Source organism: Amphiura filiformis, chromosome 10 (genome assembly GCF_039555335.1).
Source record: "Amphiura filiformis chromosome 10, Afil_fr2py, whole genome shotgun sequence".
In the NCBI taxonomy this organism is placed as follows: domain Eukaryota; kingdom Metazoa; phylum Echinodermata; class Ophiuroidea; order Amphilepidida; family Amphiuridae; genus Amphiura; species Amphiura filiformis.
Window position 1 is genome coordinate 25051406 of NC_092637.1, and position 23702 is coordinate 25075107.

General features: G+C 37.6%; 1 protein-coding gene and 1 long non-coding RNA gene across 2 annotated transcripts in view; both read right to left on the reverse strand.

Moving 5' to 3' along the window:
• Positions 1-23702, reverse strand: part of LOC140162676 (uncharacterized) — a 252946-nt gene that overhangs the window by 92192 nt on the left and 137052 nt on the right. The gene's annotated exons all lie outside the window — the stretch shown is intronic.
• On the reverse strand, positions 6062-11543 carry LOC140162673 (uncharacterized). The gene is made up of 4 exons (XM_072185946.1): positions 11341-11543; positions 9012-9140; positions 7727-7957; positions 6062-6938 (listed from the first exon to the last, which is right to left on the reverse strand). The coding sequence occupies exons 1-4, from the start codon at positions 11467-11469 to the stop codon at positions 6669-6671; spliced, it is 759 nt and encodes a 252-aa protein (XP_072042047.1). The 5' UTR covers positions 11470-11543; the 3' UTR covers positions 6062-6668.

Sequence of the window (23702 nt, forward strand, 5' to 3'; positions counted from 1 at the left end):
GCCATTGAACAGTGTTGCGGTTTGTTCAAGCATATCGATAGACCAGTCCCTCGCCTTAGTTGATAAACAATGATGTCAAGTGGTTTATAGCAATAGCTGTTTGAACTGACTTAACCCCCATGCGTCGAGGTCTGGCTTACGTTTTCAGGGTGGACAGTTTGGACAGGCAGTTTTGGTGAAAATGATGGTCACTTTTCAAATCCTAGCTAACACACTGCATGTATATAACTGCATCTGTGAATGGAAGATTGTTCTAAATATTTCAATGTCCAAATAAGTGATATATCTATGCAAACCTTCAGGTCATAAACCAAATACATTACCTCCTTTCCAACCAAAGAATATACTCACTATGGACCACAATGGCCTCATCCCAATGGCATAGTTCAATAACCTCAATTAAACAATCATAGTGCAAAATTTAACCTCAATTTGCAGAGTATGGGTTTTTGTACTCGAATTTTCAAAGGTCATTCAATGAATGAACAAATGTATTGGGGATAATGAACTGTGCCCTGATAGATGAGCATGTTGTGGATCATAGTGAGGTCATAAACCAAAACACCTTTACCTCCTCTCCTACCAAAGAATAGTAAAATACACTAGTTATCAGAGAAGTTCGGCACTTTTTGCCACATCAGCATCACATCATGCAAACATGGAAGTGTGGTCCTGATGAAGCTTTTTGAAGAATGGCAGACACAAAAGGACAGGGCATACTTTGATTTGGATAATCTTTTGGTGAAAAACTATGCAAACTTCAGGTCATAAACCAAAACACCTTTACCTCCTCCTTACCAACCAAAGAATAGTGTACCGCACTACACTAGTTATCAGAAAAGTTCGGCACTTTTTGCCACTTAAGCGTCACATACACTGCAAACATGGAAGTGTGGTTCTGATAAGGCCTTTTGAAGTATGGCGGGCACAAAAGGAGAGGGCGTAATTTGATTTCGGTAATCTTTTGTATACTTCTCAGTTGATAAAAGATTACCCACATCAAAGTCCGGGATCAAAGTACACCCTCTCCTTTTGTGCCCACCATACTTCAAAAAGGCTTATTGGTGTCAAATGAATCATGTTATGAAAAGCTATGAAACATTGACATATCATTTGCTAACAAAGCCGCATAGCATTCATGATATTGAACTGACCGCATTCTTATGATAGACAGTGCGCATGCTTTAGTATTAGTGCCAAACTTTCCTGCTATAGTAAGTGTAATGGTATAAATATCTATGCATTTTCAAAAAAGTTTTACATCTGTATATTACACTGATCAAGTATTTTAATTATTCCAAGTCAAATTTGTATACAAAAACCAATTTAATTTTTGTGTCTGTTATTTTTGGTATTCATCAAACTTAAATCACAGGGCCTCGGTTTCACGCCAGTTTGCAAGAATCAAAAACCATCGAGTCGCTTCACTTACTGCATAAATTCAATGAAAGAAATTGATTCTTGCAACAAATGTTTCGAGAATCGTTTCTATGATTCTTGTCGAATCTGAGGCCCTGAATCGGAATTGATATTCCTGCCATATGCGAACACTTAAACTGCAAACACTTAAACTGCAATTGAAGTACAATTTAAGTTAACAAAACATGCATCAACCTAACGTCACTGGGCGGGAAAAACCTCATATATATTTTTGGCCCTTGAACATGGATGAAGCAGCCTCTTCAATATGAAGTCTACACCTACAAGGCTTTATCCATGTTCAAGGGGTTTTTCCTGCCCAGTGACGCTATGAATTATAAGTGTCTAAAAATAAACAAACAACATATTATTTTATTTTTTCAAAGACATTGTATTGCCTTTTGCTGTATTTCAGAAGACAAATATCACTGCACGCGCCATTTTATATTTTACAGAACAATGCTGAGCACAAGAGGCGCATTGTTATGAAAAAATAAACCTGCACGAGGTGCCCTTTGTGAATTAATCAATATCAGCAGTGGCATACCCAGGTTTTTTAAAACTTACAGGGGCCAACTGCTCAAAAAAAAGTTGGTTGCCTTAATAATTTTTCCCGGCTGGGTGCATTTCCCCAAATAACCTGAAAGAGGTGGGGCCAGATCTCCATGCCTCCATGCCCCCCCCCCTGTGCATGCCACTGGATATCAGCTGCTGGTTACATTTATGAATTCAGTATAATAATTATTAAGCATTTGTTTGATACATTATGTACATTTCTTATAAAGTTCACAATCATGTTTAGTGATTTATTATTGTATATTTTTTTGTTCATGGAAGCAACCTGCTGGAACATCACTTATGAGTGATTACAGGTTGCTGTGATTTGTTTTAATTTATAACTTTTTTAAATATAAATTTGACCTTGGGCAATGAAAAGAAAACTCTGTTCTACGAGCAGAAGCCAAATAAGGTTGGTCTATCAGGATTTTGAATTTAATTAATTTTTCTGGAAGAGGAAAATGACCTGCCCATTTCAACGAAGAAATGGTTGGTTTTAATTTCAAACAGCTAAATAACTAATAATAGCCAATTCCAAAATGCAAAATCTGGGTCGGTTGGTCCTGCTGCTCGGTTGGTCCTGCGCTGTAGAACGGAGTTTTTTTCGGTTGCCTTACAGGTAATTTTAATGTCCATTTTATTGATGCCACATGTACAATAATCATGTTTAACAAACCTCAGAGGCTAATTATAACTAATATACTTTGGTCGGGCTAAAATAGACAAGATTGGTAAATATTGTAAAAATTGCATTTATACCATAATTAATAATTGCGCATATCACTTGGACAGTATTGTGAAACAGTGAATATCCCAAGAGATGCAAGTCCAAATCCATTGTGTTCCACAGTCAATTTAGATGAATCAAAACTCGATTGGCGGTTGATCACCAGTTCCATCCGCTTCTATTGTTCTAAACAATGGAAACCGGACGGAACTGGTGGTCAACTGCCGGTCGAGTTTTGATTTCATTAATACCTCAATCAGTATTTTTATATGTGACATGATCAAGGGGAATGAGTCACATGTCGACCCTGGTCTAAAATGAGTTTTACATATTTTTCTATCAAGGACACTTAGAGCTTTCCGGAACTGAAAACCCTATGTTGATACGACTTTTCGTTACAAAGTTACGTCAGTTTATCAACCGTTGAAAACAATATAAAACAAAAGAATTTTAACGCTTTCTTTTTCAATATCTCAAAATCAATATTAGCGACATCCGACTCATTTCCCTTGATCCTGTCACATATATGTGATCGCTAGTTTGTCATATCTAGTGAAGAGCAAATTATGCAATTCCTGATGTATTTATGTAATAACACGATTATAATGTTGTAGCAGGCCTGTAGCCAGAATATTTTCACAGGGGCTGCAGATTTTCCAAATGCAAACCTTTTTTATAGAAATCTTTATTTTGGTAAAAAGTAGACCTTTATCCCCTTTGCAATTGATTTTTGGATACTATCTTTTGCAAATTTCACAGAAAGTTGATTTGGGATATATCTATCAAAATTTGTGACATTTTTTGGCCCAATTTTGCTATTTTTTAGAGACAAAGCAGACGGTTAGCAGATGTATGGGTGTGTGTCGGCCCCACTGCACCCCACCCACCCTGGCTACAGGCCTGTAGTATACATCACTTTTCAACTCGCCATTGTTTCCTACATAATCCATTGTGTTCCGCAATCATTATTTGTACATTTGTAATCGCTATTTTTTCATCATATCTGGGAAAAGATAAATCATGCAAGCCTTGATTTATGTACGATCATGTTTATAATGTTGTATTTGTAATAAAAATAATATTTATAATTATGTAACATAAACAATTTTGTATATATTTGTCGATGATGGATTGATGTTTCTCAATAAAAAATTGGCATTGTAATATCAATCAGACTACCAGTATATATCTGCTTTCATTCTTTTTATCACAAGCTTGACAGACTTTTTTCCACGACATACCTAAACCCGGGGGGGGGGGCACTTCAATTTGAAATGGATATAGGTGTAGGGCAGGCACTTTCGCACTAAGGGGCAGTCGGTGAGAGCAAAATGTAAAAAATATGGGGTCATTGGGTGAGAGCATGATTTTTGGCATTCGATGAGAGCAAAATATAAAAAATATGGGGTCATTGGGTGAGAACATAACCCTTTTTTTAATGGAATCTTTGGGTGAGAACCGAAAAAGCGCCACAGAAACCTCGAAAATTGAATTTCTCAGTTCTAAATGGCTTCAAATTTCTTTGTTTTTTCAAAATAAGTAACAAAATCAGTGATAAATGTAAGTTGGGTGACAGCGATGCTGAAAAAGGGGGTCTTAACAGCCCTACATACGCTTCACCTCCAAAGTTGGAGTGCCCCCGGACCTAAACAAGTTCCAGTTTCAGAGAATCAGTTCGCCAACTAAATTTAGGGAATTGTTGTGATAATTCATTCCCTGATTTTCGCCAACTGAATTTGCAGCCCTGTCATAAACACATACCGAAAAGTGATTACCCCCCCTTTATATAAGATAATAACTCAAAATTGATGCATCAAATTTTTAAACTGAAATAGCAAAAGAAACCCCAGTTTTATTCTGCAAATGTTGATCTCTCATTTGTCTTGATAGCCCAAAACTTGTTGCCATGGTTACCCTTTGAATGAAAAAGATGCCTATTTAAAAGTTGCACCTAAATCCATTGAAAATGTTGCTTTTGTTGCTAGAGAGGTCACTGGTTACCACGGGTCATCCTTGGCCAGTCATGTAGAGAATGTAATGATAGTATTGACATTGACTTGAAGAGCTTTTTAGTGAAACTTTTGAAAATGCATCTTCCATTCAAGGAGTCACCATGGCTACCAATTTTGAGCTATCCAGACAAATGTGTACATCCATATTAAAACGATGCACTTGTCGGCTGCTACATGTGTCTTATTTCACATAATAGCTAGGAATAAATACCAGACTCATCTCAAGTAGAGGTCACTTCAGTCTTCAGTCGGTACTCCAAAATAGCAGCCTTGAAGGCTAAACTAGGAGGTAACTTGCCGATGACCTCTCGGCCGGTGCAGTGTCAACTTAAGGTGCAGAATAAAGAAACTCAGGAGACGGGTGCCATCAAACAGGTGTATAATACAGGAAAACGTGCTGGTGCGGATGCTGTGCTGCTATTTAGAGACTTCTGAGGCTGGGTGGTGGACGCATCTCCCTAAGAACTGGGAGTGCTGCCGACCGGAACGCCTGGATGGATGGAGCATTGACTGCAACTGAAGGGAGTCTGTTCCAGATACGGACCGTCCGTGGATAAAATGAGTATCCATAAGCATCTACTTTTGAACTTGGTTGTTGGTACTTGAAGTTGTGCTTGTTACAGCTTGAAAAAGTTGAAAGTTGGAGATATGGCGGAAATTGGATGTTGACCAGTTGGAATTGTATCTTGTAGAACATGGTAGCTTGGCTCATCAGACGTCTTAAGTGAAGTGTATCCCATTGTAGGTTTTGAACTAGAGGAGTTACGAGGTTGTTCTCCGGTAGTCTGCATGCACTAAACGAGCAGCCTGGCGTTGAACATGTTCCACCCGGTTGATGTCACATTGGGTGTATGGATTCCATGCCTCTCCACTGTATTCCAGTTGGGGCTAACCAGCGACAGGTAAGCTCTCTCCTTCACCTCTTTGCTGCAAGCAGATAACGTTCTCCTCAGCATACCCAGGGTGCGGCTGGCTTTAGAAACCGTCTTCTGGCAGTGAGTAGTCCAGCTGAGGTCATCTGATATTGTGACCCCTAGATAAACATGCTGTTTAACTCTTTGAAGATCCGCTCCCTTGATGAAATATTGATGGAGGCTAGGTTTCTTCTTTAGAGTAATGGACATGATGGCACATTTGTCAACATTGAAACTCATTAACCAGGTATCCGCCCAGGTAGATAGGGTGTCGAGGTCATTTTGCAAAGTTATATGATCTGATGGGTCTTTTATTTCTTTGTAAATTATGCTGTCGTCCGCAAAGAGACGTATTTGTGAGCTAAGATGCTGGTTGATGTCGTTTATATAAATCAGAAAGAGCACTGGACTTCAAATCATCCCCAAGTCACATGGTTAAAGAATGTTCTCTGTATTCCTAAACTATGTGACTTGGGGATGATATGAAGTGAACTCCACTTGAGATGAGTCTGGTATTTATTCCTAGCTATTTTGTGAAATAAGACACATGTAGCAGCCGATAAGTGCATCGTTTTGATATGGATGTACACAAATGAGGTATCAAAATTTGCAGAATTAAACTAGGTTTGTTTTTGCTAATTCAATTTTAAATTTGATGCATAGATTTTTGAGTTTTTATCTCGTAATGATAAAGGGGGTAATTACTTTATGGTATGTGTTTACATTGTGAATGAAGCATAGCAACTGGTCAATTGAGGCCATCAGTGTGACATCACAGTGGCCATCTTGTGGGTACTAGTAAACTCTGTTCAACAGGTGAATTAGGTATAGAGCAATACTATAGCAGTCAGTCAATTTATAGAGGTCAATCATATGAAGCAAGTGAATGAGGAGCTCGTGGGTACAAATCATGTATATAAACGCTGTTGTCATGAGTCACGCTTGAAAAACGCTGACGGCCTCAATTAAAATCAAAGTGGTTAGTTCAAAACAGTCTAATATCCAACTTGATTAGTCGTAACCATGGTAACAACAGGCTTACTCTTTCTTCTTCTCCCTTGGTATTCTTCCCATGAGATAAAATTCCTCGTTAGGTCTCATGTCCGTCAGATGCGCCATCCGATTTGACAACGCAAAGAGCGCAGCTATCGCACCGATATCCCAAGCATCTTCCCGATCTAGTCCGTTCTTCTCAAGATCTGCGAAGTGTGATTCTGTGATCGTTCTGCTGTGGCACACATCAAGGGCAAACCTGAGGATGGCTCTCTGTCGTTCGTCAAGCTCTGCCGTTTTCCAATTTATTGCAACCTAAATGTATAAGAAGGGAAACCGAGGTATTATTTAAAGGAGTATTTTGTGAACATAGCATCCTCTTTTTATGACATTTTTTCAGTAGATATCCACACAAAAATCTTATTCCCAAAATTTCTGATTTTGCGTTTGCGAGTTATGCATAAATTTAAAGTGTATTACACTGCTTCATAGGCCACCGTGTTGTATATAATTTCATTCTGGTGTACCAGAATTAAAGTGAAATTAAAGTGAAATTTGACAATATTTTTGCTAAACAATTTAATCTGCACACATTTTTTTGTACATGAACATTATGTAGCCAGTGGTTTCCAGTGGTATAAAAATCTTAACTTTTTTTTTTTTTTTTTAAAGTGCCCCTTTAACAAAGAAAGAACACATTTGTCAAGAAAATTAAAAAACAATAATTTTGTGACTATTATAGATTAAAGTGATGCATTTTGTCAGTAAAATAATTAAATATCCGGGTAGGTTTCAATTTTGACATCCTTAGTCAACACCAAACCAAATTTAGCCATTTTAGCCTTAAAAGTGCCAATTTTTTGTGAGGAGACCAGAAGAGAATCCAACAGGTCTCTGCCTCATTTCAAAAGACACTGTCCCTGCATAAACCCGGTGGCGTAGCTGGGGGAGAGGCAACCTGTCCTCCCCCTTACAGAAATATTTAGGGATGAAAATTGGAACAGAAGTAAAGTGTCATTAAAATTACCAAAAATGGGACAAAAAATTGACAAATGGGGACAAAAATATGGCATTACCCCCTCAAAAAAGCTGGCTTCACGTACCTGATCTGCAGTGATGCGATTCTTTGAGTAAATCCTCATAAGTGCTCCATGAGCTACCACGCAATACAGACAGTCGTTTTCTGCGCTTGTAGCCGTGACGATCATCTCCTTGTCGGCTTTGGTAAGTGAGCCGGTTTCTTTCATCATTAAGGCATCATAGTAGGCAAAGAATGCCCTGAATTCATCTGGTCTGTGTGCCAAGGCTTTGAACACATTAGGAAGGAAACCAGACTGAGAATGAAATCAAAGGAAAACAAGTAGGTTGGGAGTAAAATGTGTCCAGGTCAGAATTTCGGCGTGAATCAGAGAATCGATTCTCGTAAACAGATTTGCGTGAATCAAAGTTGATTCCCGCAAACGTTTGTAGTTTACACAGAAGTTGATTTGTGAGAATCAAATGATTCCCTGCAAATTTATTCTGCAAGAATCAAGATTGATTCTCGGACTGTGAAACGAAATTCTGGCCCTGTGTGTCCCTACCAAATTACAAGATCAGTCCGAGGAGAAGTTAAAAAAATAAATACAAAAATTGGCGGTAACAAAACCCACTGAATACCCTTAAAAGGCTATTGTGGTTCTGTATTGACCATTCACAAACACTTGTTAGGAGGGCTGATGCAAAATGGGGGGTCCTTAAAAGTTTTGGCCCTCCTAATTGACTTGAACATTTTACGATAAAACATTGTGCGTTTCTGGACTTCTATATGCATGTAACGAATAAAGTGAGGGAATACAGGGCTGTCAACTCTCACACATTGACCGTGAGTCTCATGCATTGGGACACTTTCTCACGGTCTCACGCCAAGGTTGTAAAATCTCACGCCCAGGTAATAAATCAAACAAAAAGCTGAAAAATTAGTAAAATCTCACGGATCGTCATTAATAATTTGTTGTTCCTATTTGATTAAAAATAAGAAGTATTTCCATTTAAATTCTGTCCAAAAACACACAATTTTTTTAATGTAAAATGATCAAGAATTTGTTGATACTAACCTTTTCAAAATGGAGGAAGTGCCCATGGAAAAAAGAAAAGAAAAAAGGATCGACCTACCAACCCTCCAAATTTTTGTCTTGGAAGGGCAACCAAACAATTTATTATTTTTGGCCTTATTTATTTACTAGTATTTATTTATTTATTTTACTTGGCCTAAGATCCCAAACAGGGGGTGTATATTTTAAATGGAGTCCCCCATTCAAGTAACCCCATTTGAAATTCACACTCCCTCTGTGGAAGATGAAGGTCATGGCTTTCATAGGGATGTATGCAGCTGGAATATCCCAATACCTTTTCTTCTACTTCATTCATTCTTTCTTGCATGTCTTGTGGAAGATCTTTCTTATCTGGTATGGGAAATCGACTGATTGGATGAGAGCAAAACAATCTGCTGCCACTGCCATGTTTCTGATTACCAACCTGCACACATGGAAAAACAATCAAAATATCACTGTTAAAGCCGGTGACTTTCCCATGGTCTGTGAGCCTCACATTTTTTATACCACATCAGAAAGTTATTTTGCCGAAATAATTCATTATTTTGCCATATATTTTATTGAAAACTTGGAATATTTTTTCTACTTTTGATAGCCTCTTATGTAAACAAATACCTTCTGCAAATATAGTAAGAGCTAGCTTTGTTAGTTTTATATAATCTTCATGCTGTGTGGAGACATGCTTGAGTCAGGGATGTACTTTAACACCGTCCGAATGCCAGAGGTGGTGACTTTGCTGTCGGGCAGGTAATTTTTCAAAAGTACCCACCCGTCTGGCGGATAAGAAATTGAAGATGATAAACTGGTAATATCGCAACCCTGAGCTGAGCCGTCTGAGCTAGCTCTGGGTTGTGATCCGCACTTCTCTGCCGCCTCAAGGAAATCAGAGACAGAGGAAGTTATATTTTTTGTGTAACTTGTGCTTTTAATAGTACCATACCCTAACTCTGGCCAATGTAGGGCTGACAACATGTCTGTCGTGCTGGTAACTTTAATGAACTACCTACCCAACTGCCCGCCCGACTGACTAGTGGCCAAAAGTTAGAGTACACCCCTGGGTTCTGATAGGACCAGGATCAAGCAAATGCTCGAAGTGATTTCTTATCAGGGTAATAAACTCCCAATAATTACAAAAGAAAAGGCAAATTGGTATTTTCTATGCAGAGAAAATTGACTGCAACTGAAAGTCCCTGTTATTGTATAGGACGCTTGCACGAAAGGTTGATAAAAACGACCTGCATTGAGAGTCGGTCAAGTGTGGTGGAGGACAAAAAACTATTATCATCCTCTGTCTTTGGCACGTTATTCAAACCCATGCTTTGTAAGGAATATTAGCACTCTGTAGGTGATATTTCATTTTCACATGCTCCAATATCATTGTTGTGCCTCCAGGGCTAGTGACCCGTGGCGTACATGAAATCTCCCTATAATCAAAACCAAATTTGGGATTTCATTATTTTCGTGAGAGTGTTTCCTTTGATACACATGTCGGAGGAAGCCTTTTTACTGTGCAGTGGAGAGAAAAGCCAACTTATTGTCCCCCATTTGTTCAATTGTATGTCCCATTCTCAGTCATTTTAATGACCATTTTCTTTTTGGTTTTGCCATCAGCAATTAATCCACATTTTATCCAAATTCTGTGGGGGAGGGGAAATTTTACCCCTCCCCCCCCCCCCCCGGCTCCCCCTGGCTACGCCACTGTACTCTGGGTAAGTACAACTTAGTCATGTTTAATAGTTAGTGCAATAGATGGAAGAACCCTGAAATCATTTACAATTGACAATAACATAAATTATACCATCTGATGATCATAGGTGCAATTGCTCGAGAAGTCTAGCCACAAATTTGCTCACCAATAGCTTCACATTCGAGGCTAGAGACCTTTGCATTCAAAATCTACATGTCTAATCGGATTTGTTGAAGCATGACACCGTGTAGTGTAAAGCAATGGAAGTTCAGAAGTAAACACAGCCGATCACGGCGGGCGATCGCATCAAAAATGTTGCTAAAATTGCATTTTAGACTGTTCAAAATAGGTAAATTTTACTCAAAACAATTATAATTGACTCATGGAAATAACTTTCATCCAAATTTCAACATTAACAGAAGTCAGAATGAGAATAAATAACATCCGTTTCAAAAAATGACAATGCTGTCCGACCGAAAAATGATAGCAATGTACTCTAGCATCGAATGCGTAACTATCGTGTGCAAATTCGAAACCAGAGTTCTCGAGTAATGCAATAATCATGATGCATAAATATGTCGATGTATGTATTGTATGTACTTCTACTTCTACTGCAATACTTGGCATAGTCCATCAGCTTGGATTTCCCGCCAAGGAATAAGGTTGTACATGTGCGGTGGAGGTGCCATCAGTGCAGAAAATTACATATGTGCGAGTAAAAGACCATGGGAAATTATGGGTTGGCTGCAGCTACTGCTCCCTGAACACCTCATAAGATGGTGATGACAAGGTGCGCGCTGGAAGGGTATTCCACCACACCACTGTACGTGGGAAGAAGGAGTAGCGATACAACTGGATACGTGATGGAATACGTTGGAATTTGTCTGGATGGTAAGACCTTGTAGGCCCCTATATTCGTATATATTTTTAAGCTTACTGAATTTACTACTGGCACTGCAGCTACTGCATTTCTGTAGTTTGCTAGAAACGAGAAGGTACGGCAGAACTGTAACTGTGGATCATGGAGCAAGCGGCAAGCTCGGTTCATAATTTTGGATGACAGCATTTTGGATAGCTCAAATAGCCACTAAAAGCCACTTCGACTTCTTAGCTGATCCGCTCAAGTATCAGGGAATGACCCTTAGGCAAGGATTATTAAATCAGGATGTGACACTTCGTAATTTGCATGTGTCCAATTCATATGTTAATAGCATATTGTTATTAAAATGATGGTCTGACCTGGCCAGAGGGCGTTAATATAATAGACGTTTGATCAAGGGACAGGGTAGTTGCCGTTTGTATCGGCTACCGAACGAAACATAATTATTATGCACATTCCGACCAGTGTCACCAGACTAGCTTTGGCAGGCAGAGTAGGCCATGACGCGTAGGCCTATGTGCCGAACGTACATTTTAAAGTATTTGCATAACTCTTTTGCATGAAACTGTAATTGTCATCTAAAACAAACAAACAAAAACAATATTATTTAAAGTTTTAATTTAAAAAAAATTACCCTATTTTACTACGGTAAATTAAGATGGCGGTAAATTACCATGTAAATTAACCGGTAATTTACCGACTCACAACACTGACATGAATACAAGTTTTAGTATTATTTAATAATATTATTTCCTCTATCGTTTGATGTACAATGGTACAGGTTGGGGGGGGATAGTTTTGTACTTAATATGAGGGTGGGGTCATAACAGTTTTAGGTCCATTAACTTGTGAGACCGGGGTCAACAAAGTTTTGGGTTCACGAAGAGGGATAGGGGGTTAAAAAGTTGTAACACGAAAAATATATTGTCCCCACCAAAGTATTTCTGAACACTCCTAAACTTAGTTGATTTTCAGCAAATGTTATTTTTCAGTGAGTTTTGCTTTTATTCTGTGTTAAATTATGGCAAACGGAAACATTCAAAATATGATGTAGCTAGGAAACAAATACTATAATCGCTCCTGGGTGTCACCCATGCATACTTTTTGCATACCGGTAGGGGCCTATTGCCAATCACAAAGTTTGAAATTGTAATTGTTTAATGTAGGCTACTCCCTAACAGAACACGTTTATAGGCACGCTGGCGAAGTGACGTATTTAAATCGGATTAACTACCATAACAATAGATGAATACAATTTTGACTATATCGCCCGCACTCACGTTGATGCAGTAGGACCTACCGATGCATTGAACCATAGATGTCAAAGAAATGCTAATCACTCATGCACCTGTAAGATTAGTCTCTTTGAAAAGAACGGTATTGTATTCAATCTATTATATGATTGAAGACAGGTATATAGACGGCTTGACGTGAGCCTATGATTTTTTTTCTGGGGTCTTGTGGTGTACGCTGGTTATCATCGATGTTGAAGTGCCTATAGTTCAATGTAAGAAAATGAGCCAATAGACGTGATGAATAAAGATCGGATTTTTGGATTATTAGTGGCGGTATACAATTAAATGTCAAAATTACGGTGCTTTTCTACTTTTCAACAATAATTCATACTGGCAGGCTACACCAATAAGTGTATTAGTGCAGATTGATATTTTTCGGGATACTTTTCCACAGGGAGGAAGCACATGGCAAAAACTATTGCCGCGGGTGCCATTTTGGAAAGTCACGTGATTTTTTGACTTCAAATACTCACTGTATTTCATATCTTATGCTTGTCGTATATTTCCTTTGTATTATCGATAGTTAGTCTCAATTTCGACATTACTATATCAATAAGACATTCCATTATCAAATTAAAAGACTTTCTTGCAGAAACAAATCACTGTGGCCTGATGGGATCATAGTAGTTGACCCACTTCCACCCGGTCTAACCTTGCTTGGGGCGCTTTTTACTATCTTCAACAGGTTCGATTCGCTAAACTTACGACACCTTTATGTGGTGACCTCAATCACATGGGCTGAGTAAGAGTTGATGTGAATTATTCATAACCGATCGATACCTTGCCTCACTTTGTTGAGAGCAAGCCAACAAAATTTCCATAGGTTTGCGTGGCTAAATAAAAGCCGTGAATTTAGTGTCACCCCCCTGCCTTAGGTTAGTCTTATTTTTCAGTCGTTTGTAAGTAAGTAACTGACGAGTGCGAATAGCGCTTCCGCGGCAGGTCATCTCCCCCAGTAGAAACCCAAAATTACGAAAATGTCCCCTTTTTGCAGTAATTTTATGCAAACTTTGTTGTTCCCCCCCCCCCTCACTGAAAAAGTTGGTGTCGAACTTTCATTCTAGTGACTGTGTTAGGCTCTGAGCAAAAAAGGACGGTCAAAATAATGTTAAATTTTTGGGTTAAGATTAAGATCCATGCCACTTCATTATCCAATTGGCTCAGGTTGTTGCACTTGCAAAAGCATTTTTAAACACTGAAGAATACAGTGAAGTAGAGACATTGGGGCACGCCCCCTCCCATCAATTTGAAAATTGAGAAAATCCCATAGGAACTTACTGCCGAAAAACGAGTTGTGCCCCCCCTCCCACCCCATAGGATGACCGTCGCGAGCTACGCCCCAATGAAAGGCTAAGTTGCCATGATCTCAAATGTAAGGGCAAAAAGGGTCAAAGCAAAGGCCCTGTTTATACTTCATAGGCCTAGTAGGCCTACCTATTTTGTGATTTTACTATAGACCTACTTAGCAACCCGAAAAAATATAAGTTTGATTTATTTCTGCCAAAGGAACAATTTTAGACCAGCATGCAGCATCAGTGGCAGCTAAGATTATACTAAACATAATAGGGCCTATCCTTTCTTTTGTAATTGAATTTGTAACCCCCACTAGCGGCGTAATGCTGAGCTATTAAAAAGGGTAAAACAGAGATATGCGGAACGTGATGAGTCTGTAATATCGCTTTATTAAAATGTCTGATCGGGACTTATGTACCAGAAAGAGAAAATTCGTCGCTACATGATGAAATAAAAAAATATAGAGAAAATAATGTATAACTTCTAGAGCAGATAGAGATGATGAATCGGGATGAGTAATGGGAAATGCTATCTTCAGTAGATAGCGACAAAAACATAACAAAAATCAAAATAGGCCTATATCCTAAGACTTTTCTAACACGTGCTGGCTCTAGCTCTTCGCGCATTGTGAAAAAAAAAACCCCGAAATTGGGCCTAATGCCGATTGCCGAGTTATTTAAATAGGCCTAAAGGTAAAAAAAACCAGAGAAAATGTATAGAAAGAGATGATGAATCGGGATGAGATTTGAAATGCTATCTTCAGTAGATAGCGATAAAAACAACAAAAATCAAAATATATATCCTAAGACTTTTCTAACACGCGCTCGCTCTTCACGCATTAAAAAATCTAAATTCGGCCTAATGCCGAGCTATTAAAAAAAGGTAGAAAAACAGAGAAACATGTAGGTGCGGTGAGTCTGTAATATCGCTTTAAAATGTCTAATCGGGACTTATGTAGGCCTACTAGAAAGAGAAAATTCGCCGCTATATGATCAAATAAAAACATAGAGAAAATAATGTAAAACATAACTTCTAGAGTAGAAAGAGACGATGAATCGGGATGAGATTTGTAATGCTATCTTCAGTAGATAGCGACAAAAACATTAAAAAATCAAAATATATATCCTAAGACTTTTCTAACACGCGCTGGCTCTCGCGCATTAAACCAAAGAGAACATGTAGGTGCGGAACCAGTGCGGAACGTGATGAGTCTGTAATATCGCTTTAATATCTAATCGGGACTTATGTTCTAGAAAGAAAAAATTCGCCTCTACATGATGAAGTGAAAATTTAGAGAAAATAATGTAAAACCTTACTTCTAGAGTAGAAAGATGTAATGAATCGGGATGAGATTCTAAATGCTATCTTCATATAAAGCGAAAAATCCTAAAACGCGCACGGCTGCTCTGCGCGAATTAAAAAATCTCCATTCGGCCTAATGCCACGGTATTTTAAAAAAAATGGAAAAAAAGAGGTAAAAACAGAGAAACAGAAAGATGCGGAAAGTAATGAGTCTGTAATATCGCTTTAAACTTTCTGATCGGGACTGATGTATTAGAAAGAAAAAAATCGCCTCTACATGATGAAGTGAAAATGTAGAGAAAATAATGTAAAATATTACTTCTAGAGTAGAAAGACGCGATGAAGCGGGCTGAGATTCTAAATGCTATCTTCAGTATAGATAACGCTAAAAATCCTCAAACGCGCACGGCTGCTCTGCGCAAATTTAAAAATCGGCATTCGGCCTAATGCTGCGCTATTAAAAAAAAAAAAAAAAAAAAAGAGGTAAAAATAGAGAAACAGGCAGATGCGGAAAGTGATGAGTCTGTAATATCGCTTTAAACTTTCTGATCGGGACTAATGTATTAGAAAGAAAAAATTCTCAAAAATCTTAAATTTTGGTCAGCTTCGTCATTTTTACTTTTCTTTATAGCTCTGCAGTCGGCCTAATGCCGATTTTTTTCTCTGAGAGCGCGCAACCCCGTTCAATGCATTTTTGCCGTTTCGCGCCGTACTGAATCATCATCTACAACGCGTGCTAGACAATGTTTTCATTTTTTTTAAATATTATTATTTTTAATTTTGTTTGCTTGCTATCTTCTGAAGATAGCAATTTTTGTCAGCTTCGTCATTTTAACATTTCTGTATAGCTTTGCATTCGGCCTATACTAAAATGCAGAAAACCTTAGACGAGCGCGTATTGTAAGGATACATCGCGTATATACTGCGTTGCACGCACTTGTCTCTGATTGGCTGCTAAGGCGATATATTGTTGCTGAGTGGAAATTTATGAATGAACTGTGCGCCGTACGCGTTGTTAGCGCCGAATTTGCAACATCACGGTAGTCGCGCTCGTAAAAGGTTTGCTGCATTTTAGTATAGTGCCGATTTTTATACTAAAAGAAAATGTAGCGAGACATGCCGTAATTTGCTCGATTCTGGTACCGGTGTCTATAGAGCTCCTGCATTGATTTACATGGGTAATATTAAAATTGAAATATCTCAAGAACCGAATACTGTATGACGCTGAAACTAACTGAGAAATAAAGCTTTTACATTTCTCTATCTGTTTTATGCCATTTTGGTGTTTGTCGGATTCGTGTGATTTTGCTATCAACTGCAGATAGCTCAAATTTAAATGCCCGTTGGTTGTCGTTTTTGTCTGCTGAACGAGATAAAGGGTACATACCACAAAAAAGCTTTCCAGAGACTTTACGTGCTAAATAGGGGTCGCGTTTTGGCCATAAGTCGAGTTACGTCCAACTTTGAAATATATATTTGATATCACCTTAACTAGAACAAAATTCTGCATAACATTTCTGAAAATGACTACACATTTTAGGTCCGACTAATTAAGTCCGGAAGAGGTAAAAATAGAGAAACAGGCAGATGCGGAAAGTGATGAGTCTGTAATATCGCTTTAAACTTTCTGATCGGGACTGATGTATTAGAAAGAAAAAACTCGCCGCTACATGATGAAGTGAAAATTTAGAGAAAATAATGTAAAACATTACTTCTAGAGTAGAAAGATGCAATGAATCGGGATGAGATTCTAAATGCTATCTTCAGTAGATATAGTGAAAAAAATAAACGCGCACGGTTACTCTGCCCGAATTAAAAAATCGGCATTCGGCCTATATGCCGCGCTATTAAAAAAAAAAAAAAAAAAAAAGAGGTAAAAATAGAGAAACAGGCAGATAATATAATCTCTGCTTTATAAGTGACGTTTTAAACTCGCCGCTACATGATGAAGTAAAATTTAGAGAAAATAATGTAAAACATTACTTCTAGAGTAGACAGATGCAATGAATCGGGATGAGATTCTAAATGCTATCTTCAGTAGATATAGCGAAAATACTAAAACGCGCACGGTTACTCTGCCCGAATTTAAAAATCGGCATTCGGCCTATATGCCGCGCTATTTTTTAAAAAAAAGAGAGAAAAAAAGAGGTAAAAATAGAGAAACAGGCAGATGATAATCTCTGCTTTATAAGTGACGTTTTAAATTTTGGTCAGCTTCGTCATTTTTACTTTTCTTTATAGCTCTGCAGTCGGCCTAGTGCCAATTTTTCTCTAAGCGCACAGCCCCGGTCAATGCAATTTTGCCGTTTCGCGCCGTACTGAATCATCGTCTACAAGGCGTGCTAGACAATGTTTGTTTTTAATATTATTATTTTAAATTTTGTTTGCTTGCTATCTTCTGAAGATAGCAATTTTTGTCATCTTTTTCATTTTAACATTTCTTTATAGCTTTGCATTCGGCCTAGTGCCGATGTTTATACTAAAAGAAAATGTAGCGCCAGACATGCCGTAATTTGCTCGATTCTGGTGCCGGTGTCTATAGAGCTCCTGCATTGATTTACATGGGTAATATTAAAATTGAAATATCTCAAGAACCGAATACTGTATGACGCTGAAACAAACTTTTAAATACAGCTTTTACATTTCTCTATCTGTTTTATGTCATTTTGGTGTTTGTCAGATTCGTGTGATTTTGCTATCAACTACAGATAGCTCAAATTTAAATGCCCGTTGGTTGTCGTTTTTGTCTGCTGAACGAGATAAAGGGTACATACCACAAAAAGCTTTCCAGAGACTTTACGTGCTAAATAGGGGTCGCGTTTTGGCCATAAGTCGAGTTACGTCCAACTTTGAAATATATATTTGATATCATCTTAACTAGAACAAAATTCTGCATAACATTTTTGAAAATGACTACACATTTTAGGTCCGACTAATTAAGTCCGGAAGAGGTAAAAATAGAGAAACAGGCAGATGCGGAAAGTGATGAGTCTGTAATATCGCTTTACTCTCTAAATTCCTAAGATTTAAAAATAAGTCTAAGAGACTTGTTAGAATGACAAAACCTTTCAGAGACTTAAAATTCAAATCTTTATTAGAGTAAAATTTAAATCCATTAGATTTGAATTTTAAGTCTTTTCAAGGTTTTGTCCTTCTAATAAGTCCCTGGAATTTAGAGAGTAAACTTTCTGATCGGGACTGATGTATTAGGAAGAAAAAACTCGCCGCTACATGATGAAGTAAAAATTTAGAGAAAATAATGTAAAACATCACTTCTAGAGTAGAAAGATGCAATGAATCGGGATGAGATTCTAAATGCTATCTTCAGTAGATATAGCGAAAAAATCCTAAAACGCGCACGGTTACTCTGCCCGAATTAAAAAATCGGCATTCGGCCTATATGCCGCGCTATTAAAAAAAGGGAGAAAAAAAGAGGTAAAAATAGAGAAACAGGCAGATGATAATCTCTGCTTTATAAGTGACGTTTTAAATTTTGGTCAGCTTCGTCATTTTTACTTTTCTTTATAGCTCTGCAGTCGGCCTAATGCCGATTTTTTTCTCTGAGCGCGCAACCCCGTTCAATGCATTTTTGCCGTTTCGCGCCGTACTGAATCATCGTCTACAACGCGTGCTAGACGATGTTTGTTTTTAATATTATTATTTTTGATTTTGTTTGCTTGCTATCTTCTGAAGATAGCAATTTTTGTCAGCTTCGTCATTTTAACATTTCTTTATAGCTTTGCATTCGGCCTAGTGCCGATTTTTATACTAAAAGAAAATGTGTCGAGACATGCCGTAATTTGCTCGATTCTGGTGCCGGTGTCTATAGAGCTCCTGCATTGATTTACATGGGTAATATTAAAATTGAAATATCTCAAGAACCGAATACTGTATGACGCTGAAACAAACTGAGAAATAAAGCTTTTACATTTCTCTATCTGTTTTATGTCATTTTGGTGTTTGTCGGATTCGTGTGATTTTGCTATCAACTGCAGATAGCTCAAATTTAAATGCCCGTTGGTTGTCGTTTTTGTCTGCTGAACGAGATAAAGGCTACATACCACAAAAAAGCTTTCCAGAGACTTTACGTGCTAAATAGGGGTCGCGTTTTGGCCATAAGTCGAGTTACGTCCAACTTTGAAATATATATTTGATATCATCTTAACTAGAACTAAATTCTGCATAACATTTCTGAAAATGACTACACATTTTTAGGTCCGACTAATTAAGTCTGAAGAGGTAAAAATAGAGAAACAGGCAGATGCGGAAAGTGATGAGTCTGTAATATCGCTTTAAACTTTCTGATCGGGACTGATGTATTTTGAAAGAAAAAACTCGCCGCTACATGATGAAGTAAAATTTAGAGAAAATAATGTAAAACATTACTTCTAGAGTAGAAAGATGCAATGAATCGGGATGAGATTCTAAATGCTATCTTCAGTAGATATAGCGAAAAAATCCTAAAACGCGCACGGTTACTCTGCCCGAATTTAAAAAATCGGCATTCGGCCTATATGCCACGCTATTTAAAAAAAAAGGGAGAAAAAAAGAGGTAAAAATAGAGAAACAGGCAGATGATAATCTCTGCTTTATAAGTGACGATTTAAATTTTGATCAGCTTCGTCATTTTACTTTTCTTTATAGCTCTGCAGTCGGCCTAATGCCGATTTTTTTTCTCTGAGCGCACAAACCCGTTCAATGCATTTTTGCCGTTTCGCGCCGTACTGAATCATCATCTACAACGAGTGCTAGACTATGTTTTTTTTCTCATATTATTATTTTTAATTTTGTTTGCTTGCTATCTTCTGAAGATAGCAATTTTTATCAGCTTCGTCATTTTAAATTTCTTTATAGCTTTGCATTCGGCCTAGTGCCGATTTTTATACTAAAAGAAAATGTAGCGAGACATGCCGTAATTTGCTCGATTCTGGTGCCGGTGTCAATAGAGCTCCTGCATTGATTTACATGGGTAATATTAAAATTGAAATATCTCAAGAACCGAATACTGTATGACGCTGAAACAAACTGAGAAATAAAGCTTTTACATTTCTCTATCTGTTTTATGTCATTTTGGTGTTTGTCGGATTCGTGTGATTTTGCTATCAACTGCAGATAGCTCAAATTTAAATGCCCGTTGGTTGTCGTTTTTGTCTGCTGAACGAGATAAAGGGTACATACCACAAAAAAGCTTTCCAGAGACTTTACGTGCTAAATAGGGGTCGCGTTTTGGCCATAAGTCGAGTTACGTCCAACTTTGAAATATATATTTGATATCATCTTAACTAGAACAAAATTCTGCATAACATTTCCGAAAATTAGGTCCGACTAATTAAGTCCGGAAGAGGTAAAAATAGAGAAACAGGCAGACGCGGAAAGTGATGAGTAAAATAATGTAAAACATTACTTCTAGAGTAGAAAGATGCAATGAATCGGGATGAGATTCTAAATGCTATCTTCAGTAGATATAGCGAAAAAATCCTAAAACGTGCACGGTTACTCTGCCCGAAGTAAAAAAATCGGCATTCGGCCTATATGCCGCGCTATTTTTTAAAAAAAGGAGAAAATAAGAGGTAAAATAGAGAAACAGGCAGATGATAATCTCTGCTTTATAAGTGACGTTTTAAATTTTGGTCAGCTTCGTCATTTTAACATTTCTTTATAGCTTTGCATTCGGCCTAGTGCCGATTTTTATACTAAAAGAAAATGTAGCGAGACATGCCGTAATTTGCTCGATTCTGGTGCCGGTGTCTTTAGAGCTCCGGCATTGATTTTATGGGTAATATTAAAATTGAAATATCTCAAGAACCGAATACTGTATGACGCTGAAACAAACTGAGAAATAAAGCTTTTACATTTCTCTATCTGTTTTATGTCATTTTGATGTTTGTCGGATTCGTGTGATTTTGCTATCAACTGCAGATAGCTCAAATTTAAATGCCCGTTGGTTGTCGTTTTTGTCTGCTGAACGAGATAAAGGGTAGGCTACATACCACAAAAAAGCTTTCCAGAGACTTTACGTGCTAAATAGGGGTCGCGTTTTGACCATAAGTCGAGTTACGTCCAACTTTGAAATATATATTTGATATCATCTTAACCATGTTAACTAGAACAAAATTCTGCATAACATTTCTGAAAATGACTACACATTTTTAGGTCCGACTAATTAAGTCCGGAAGAGGTAAAAATAGAGAAACAGGCAGATGCGGAAAGTGATGAGTCTGTAATATCGCTTTAAACTTTCTGATTGGGACTGATGTATTAGAAAGAAAAAACTCGCCGCTACATGATGAAGTAAAAATTTAATAGAGAAAATAATGTAAAATATTACTTCTAGAGTAGAAAGACGCAATGAATTGGGATGAGATTCTAAATGCTATCTTCAGTAGATATAGCGAAAAAATCCTAAAACGCGCACGGTTACTCTGCCCGAATTAAACAATCGGCATTCGGCCTATATGCCGCGCTATTTAAAAAAAAAAAGGGAGAAAAAAAAGAAGTAAAAATTGAGAAACAGGCAGATGATAATCTCTGCTTTATAAGTGACGTTTTAAATTTTGGTCAGCTTCGTCATTTTTACTTTTCTTTGTAGCTCTGCAGTCGGCCTAATGCCGATTTTTTTCTCTGAGCGCGCAACCCCGTTCAATGCAGTTTTGCCGTTCGCGCCGTACTGAATCATCATCTACAACGCGTACTAGACAATGTTTTTTTTTAATATTATTATTTTTAATTTTGTTTGCTTGCTATCTTCTGAAGATAGCAATTTTTGTCAGCTTCGTCATTTTAACATTTCTTTATAGGCTTTGCATTCGGCCTAGTGCCGATTTTTATACTAAAAGAAAATGTAGCGAGACATGCCGTAATTTGCTCGATTCTGGTGCCGGTGTCTATAGAGCTCCGGCATTGATTTTATGGGTAATATTAAAATTGAAATATCTCAAGAACCGAATACTGTATGACGCTGAAACAAACTGAGAAATAAAGCTTTTACATTTCTCTATCTGTTTTATGTCATTTTGATGTTTGTCGGATTCGTATGATTTTGCTATCAACTGCAGATAGCTCAAATTTAAATGCCCGTTGGTTGTCGTTTTTGTCTGCTGAACGAGATAAAGGGTAGGCTACATACCACAAAAAAGCTTTCCAGAGACTTTACGTGCTAAATAGGGGTCGCGTTTTGACCATAAGTCGAGTTACGTCCAACTTTGAAATATATATTTGATATCATCTTAACCATGTTAACTAGAACAAAATTCTGCATAACATTTCTGAAAATGACTACACATTTTTAGGTCCGACTAATTAAGTCCGGAAGAGGTAAAAATAGAGAAACAGGCAGATGCGGAAAGTGATGAGTCTGTAATATCGCTTTAAACTTTCTAATTGGGACTGATGTATTAGAAAGAAAAAACTCGCCGCTACATGATGAAGTAAAAATTTAGTAGAGAAAATAATGTAAAACATTACTTCTAGAGTAGAAAGATGCAATGAATTGGGATGAGATTCTAAATGCTATCTTCAGTAGATATAGCGAAAAAATCCTAAAACGCGCACGGTTACTCTGCCCGAATTAAACAATCGGCATTCGGCCTATATGCCGCGCTATTAAAAAAAAAAGGGAGAAAAAAAAGAAGTAAAAATAGAGAAACATGCAGATGATAATCTCTGCTTTATAAGTGACGTTTTAAATTTTGGTCAGCTTCGTCATTTTTACTTTTCTTTGTAGCTCTGCAGTCGGCCTAATGCCGATTTTTTTCTCTGAGCGCGCAACCCCGTTCAATGCATTTTTGCCGTTTCGCGCCGTACTGAATCATCATCTACAACGCGTACTAGACAATGGGGTTTTTTTAATATTATTATTTTTAATTTTGTTTGCTTGCTATCTTCTGAAGATGTAGCGAAAAAATCCTAAAACGCGCACGGTTACTCTGCCCGAATTAAAAAATCGGCATTCGGCCTATATGCCGCGCTATTAAAAAAAAAAGGAGAAAAAAAGAGGTAAAAATAGAGAAACAGGCAGATGATAATCTTTGCTTATAAGTGACGTTTTAAATTTTGATCAGCTTCGTCATTTTTACTTTTCTTTATAGCTCTGCAGTCGGCCTAATGCCGATTTTTTTCTCTGAGCGCCCAACCCCGTTCAATGCATTTTTGCCGTTTCGCGCCGTACTGAATCATCATCTACAAGTGACTACTACAACGCGTGCTAGACAATGTTTTTTTTTTTAATATTATTATTTTTAATTTTGTTTGCTTGCTATCTTTTGAAGATAGCAATTTTGTCAGCTTCGTCATTTTAACATTTCTTTATAGCTTTGCATTCGGCCTAGTGCCGATTTTTATACTAAAAGAAAATGTAGCGAGACATGCCGTAATTTGCTCGATTCAACTTTGAAATATATATTTGATATCATCTTAACTAGAACTAAATTCTGCATAACATTTCTGAAAATGACTACACATTTTTAGGTCCGACTAATTAAGTCTGAAGAGGTAAAAATAGAGAAACAGGCAGATGCGGAAAGTGATGAG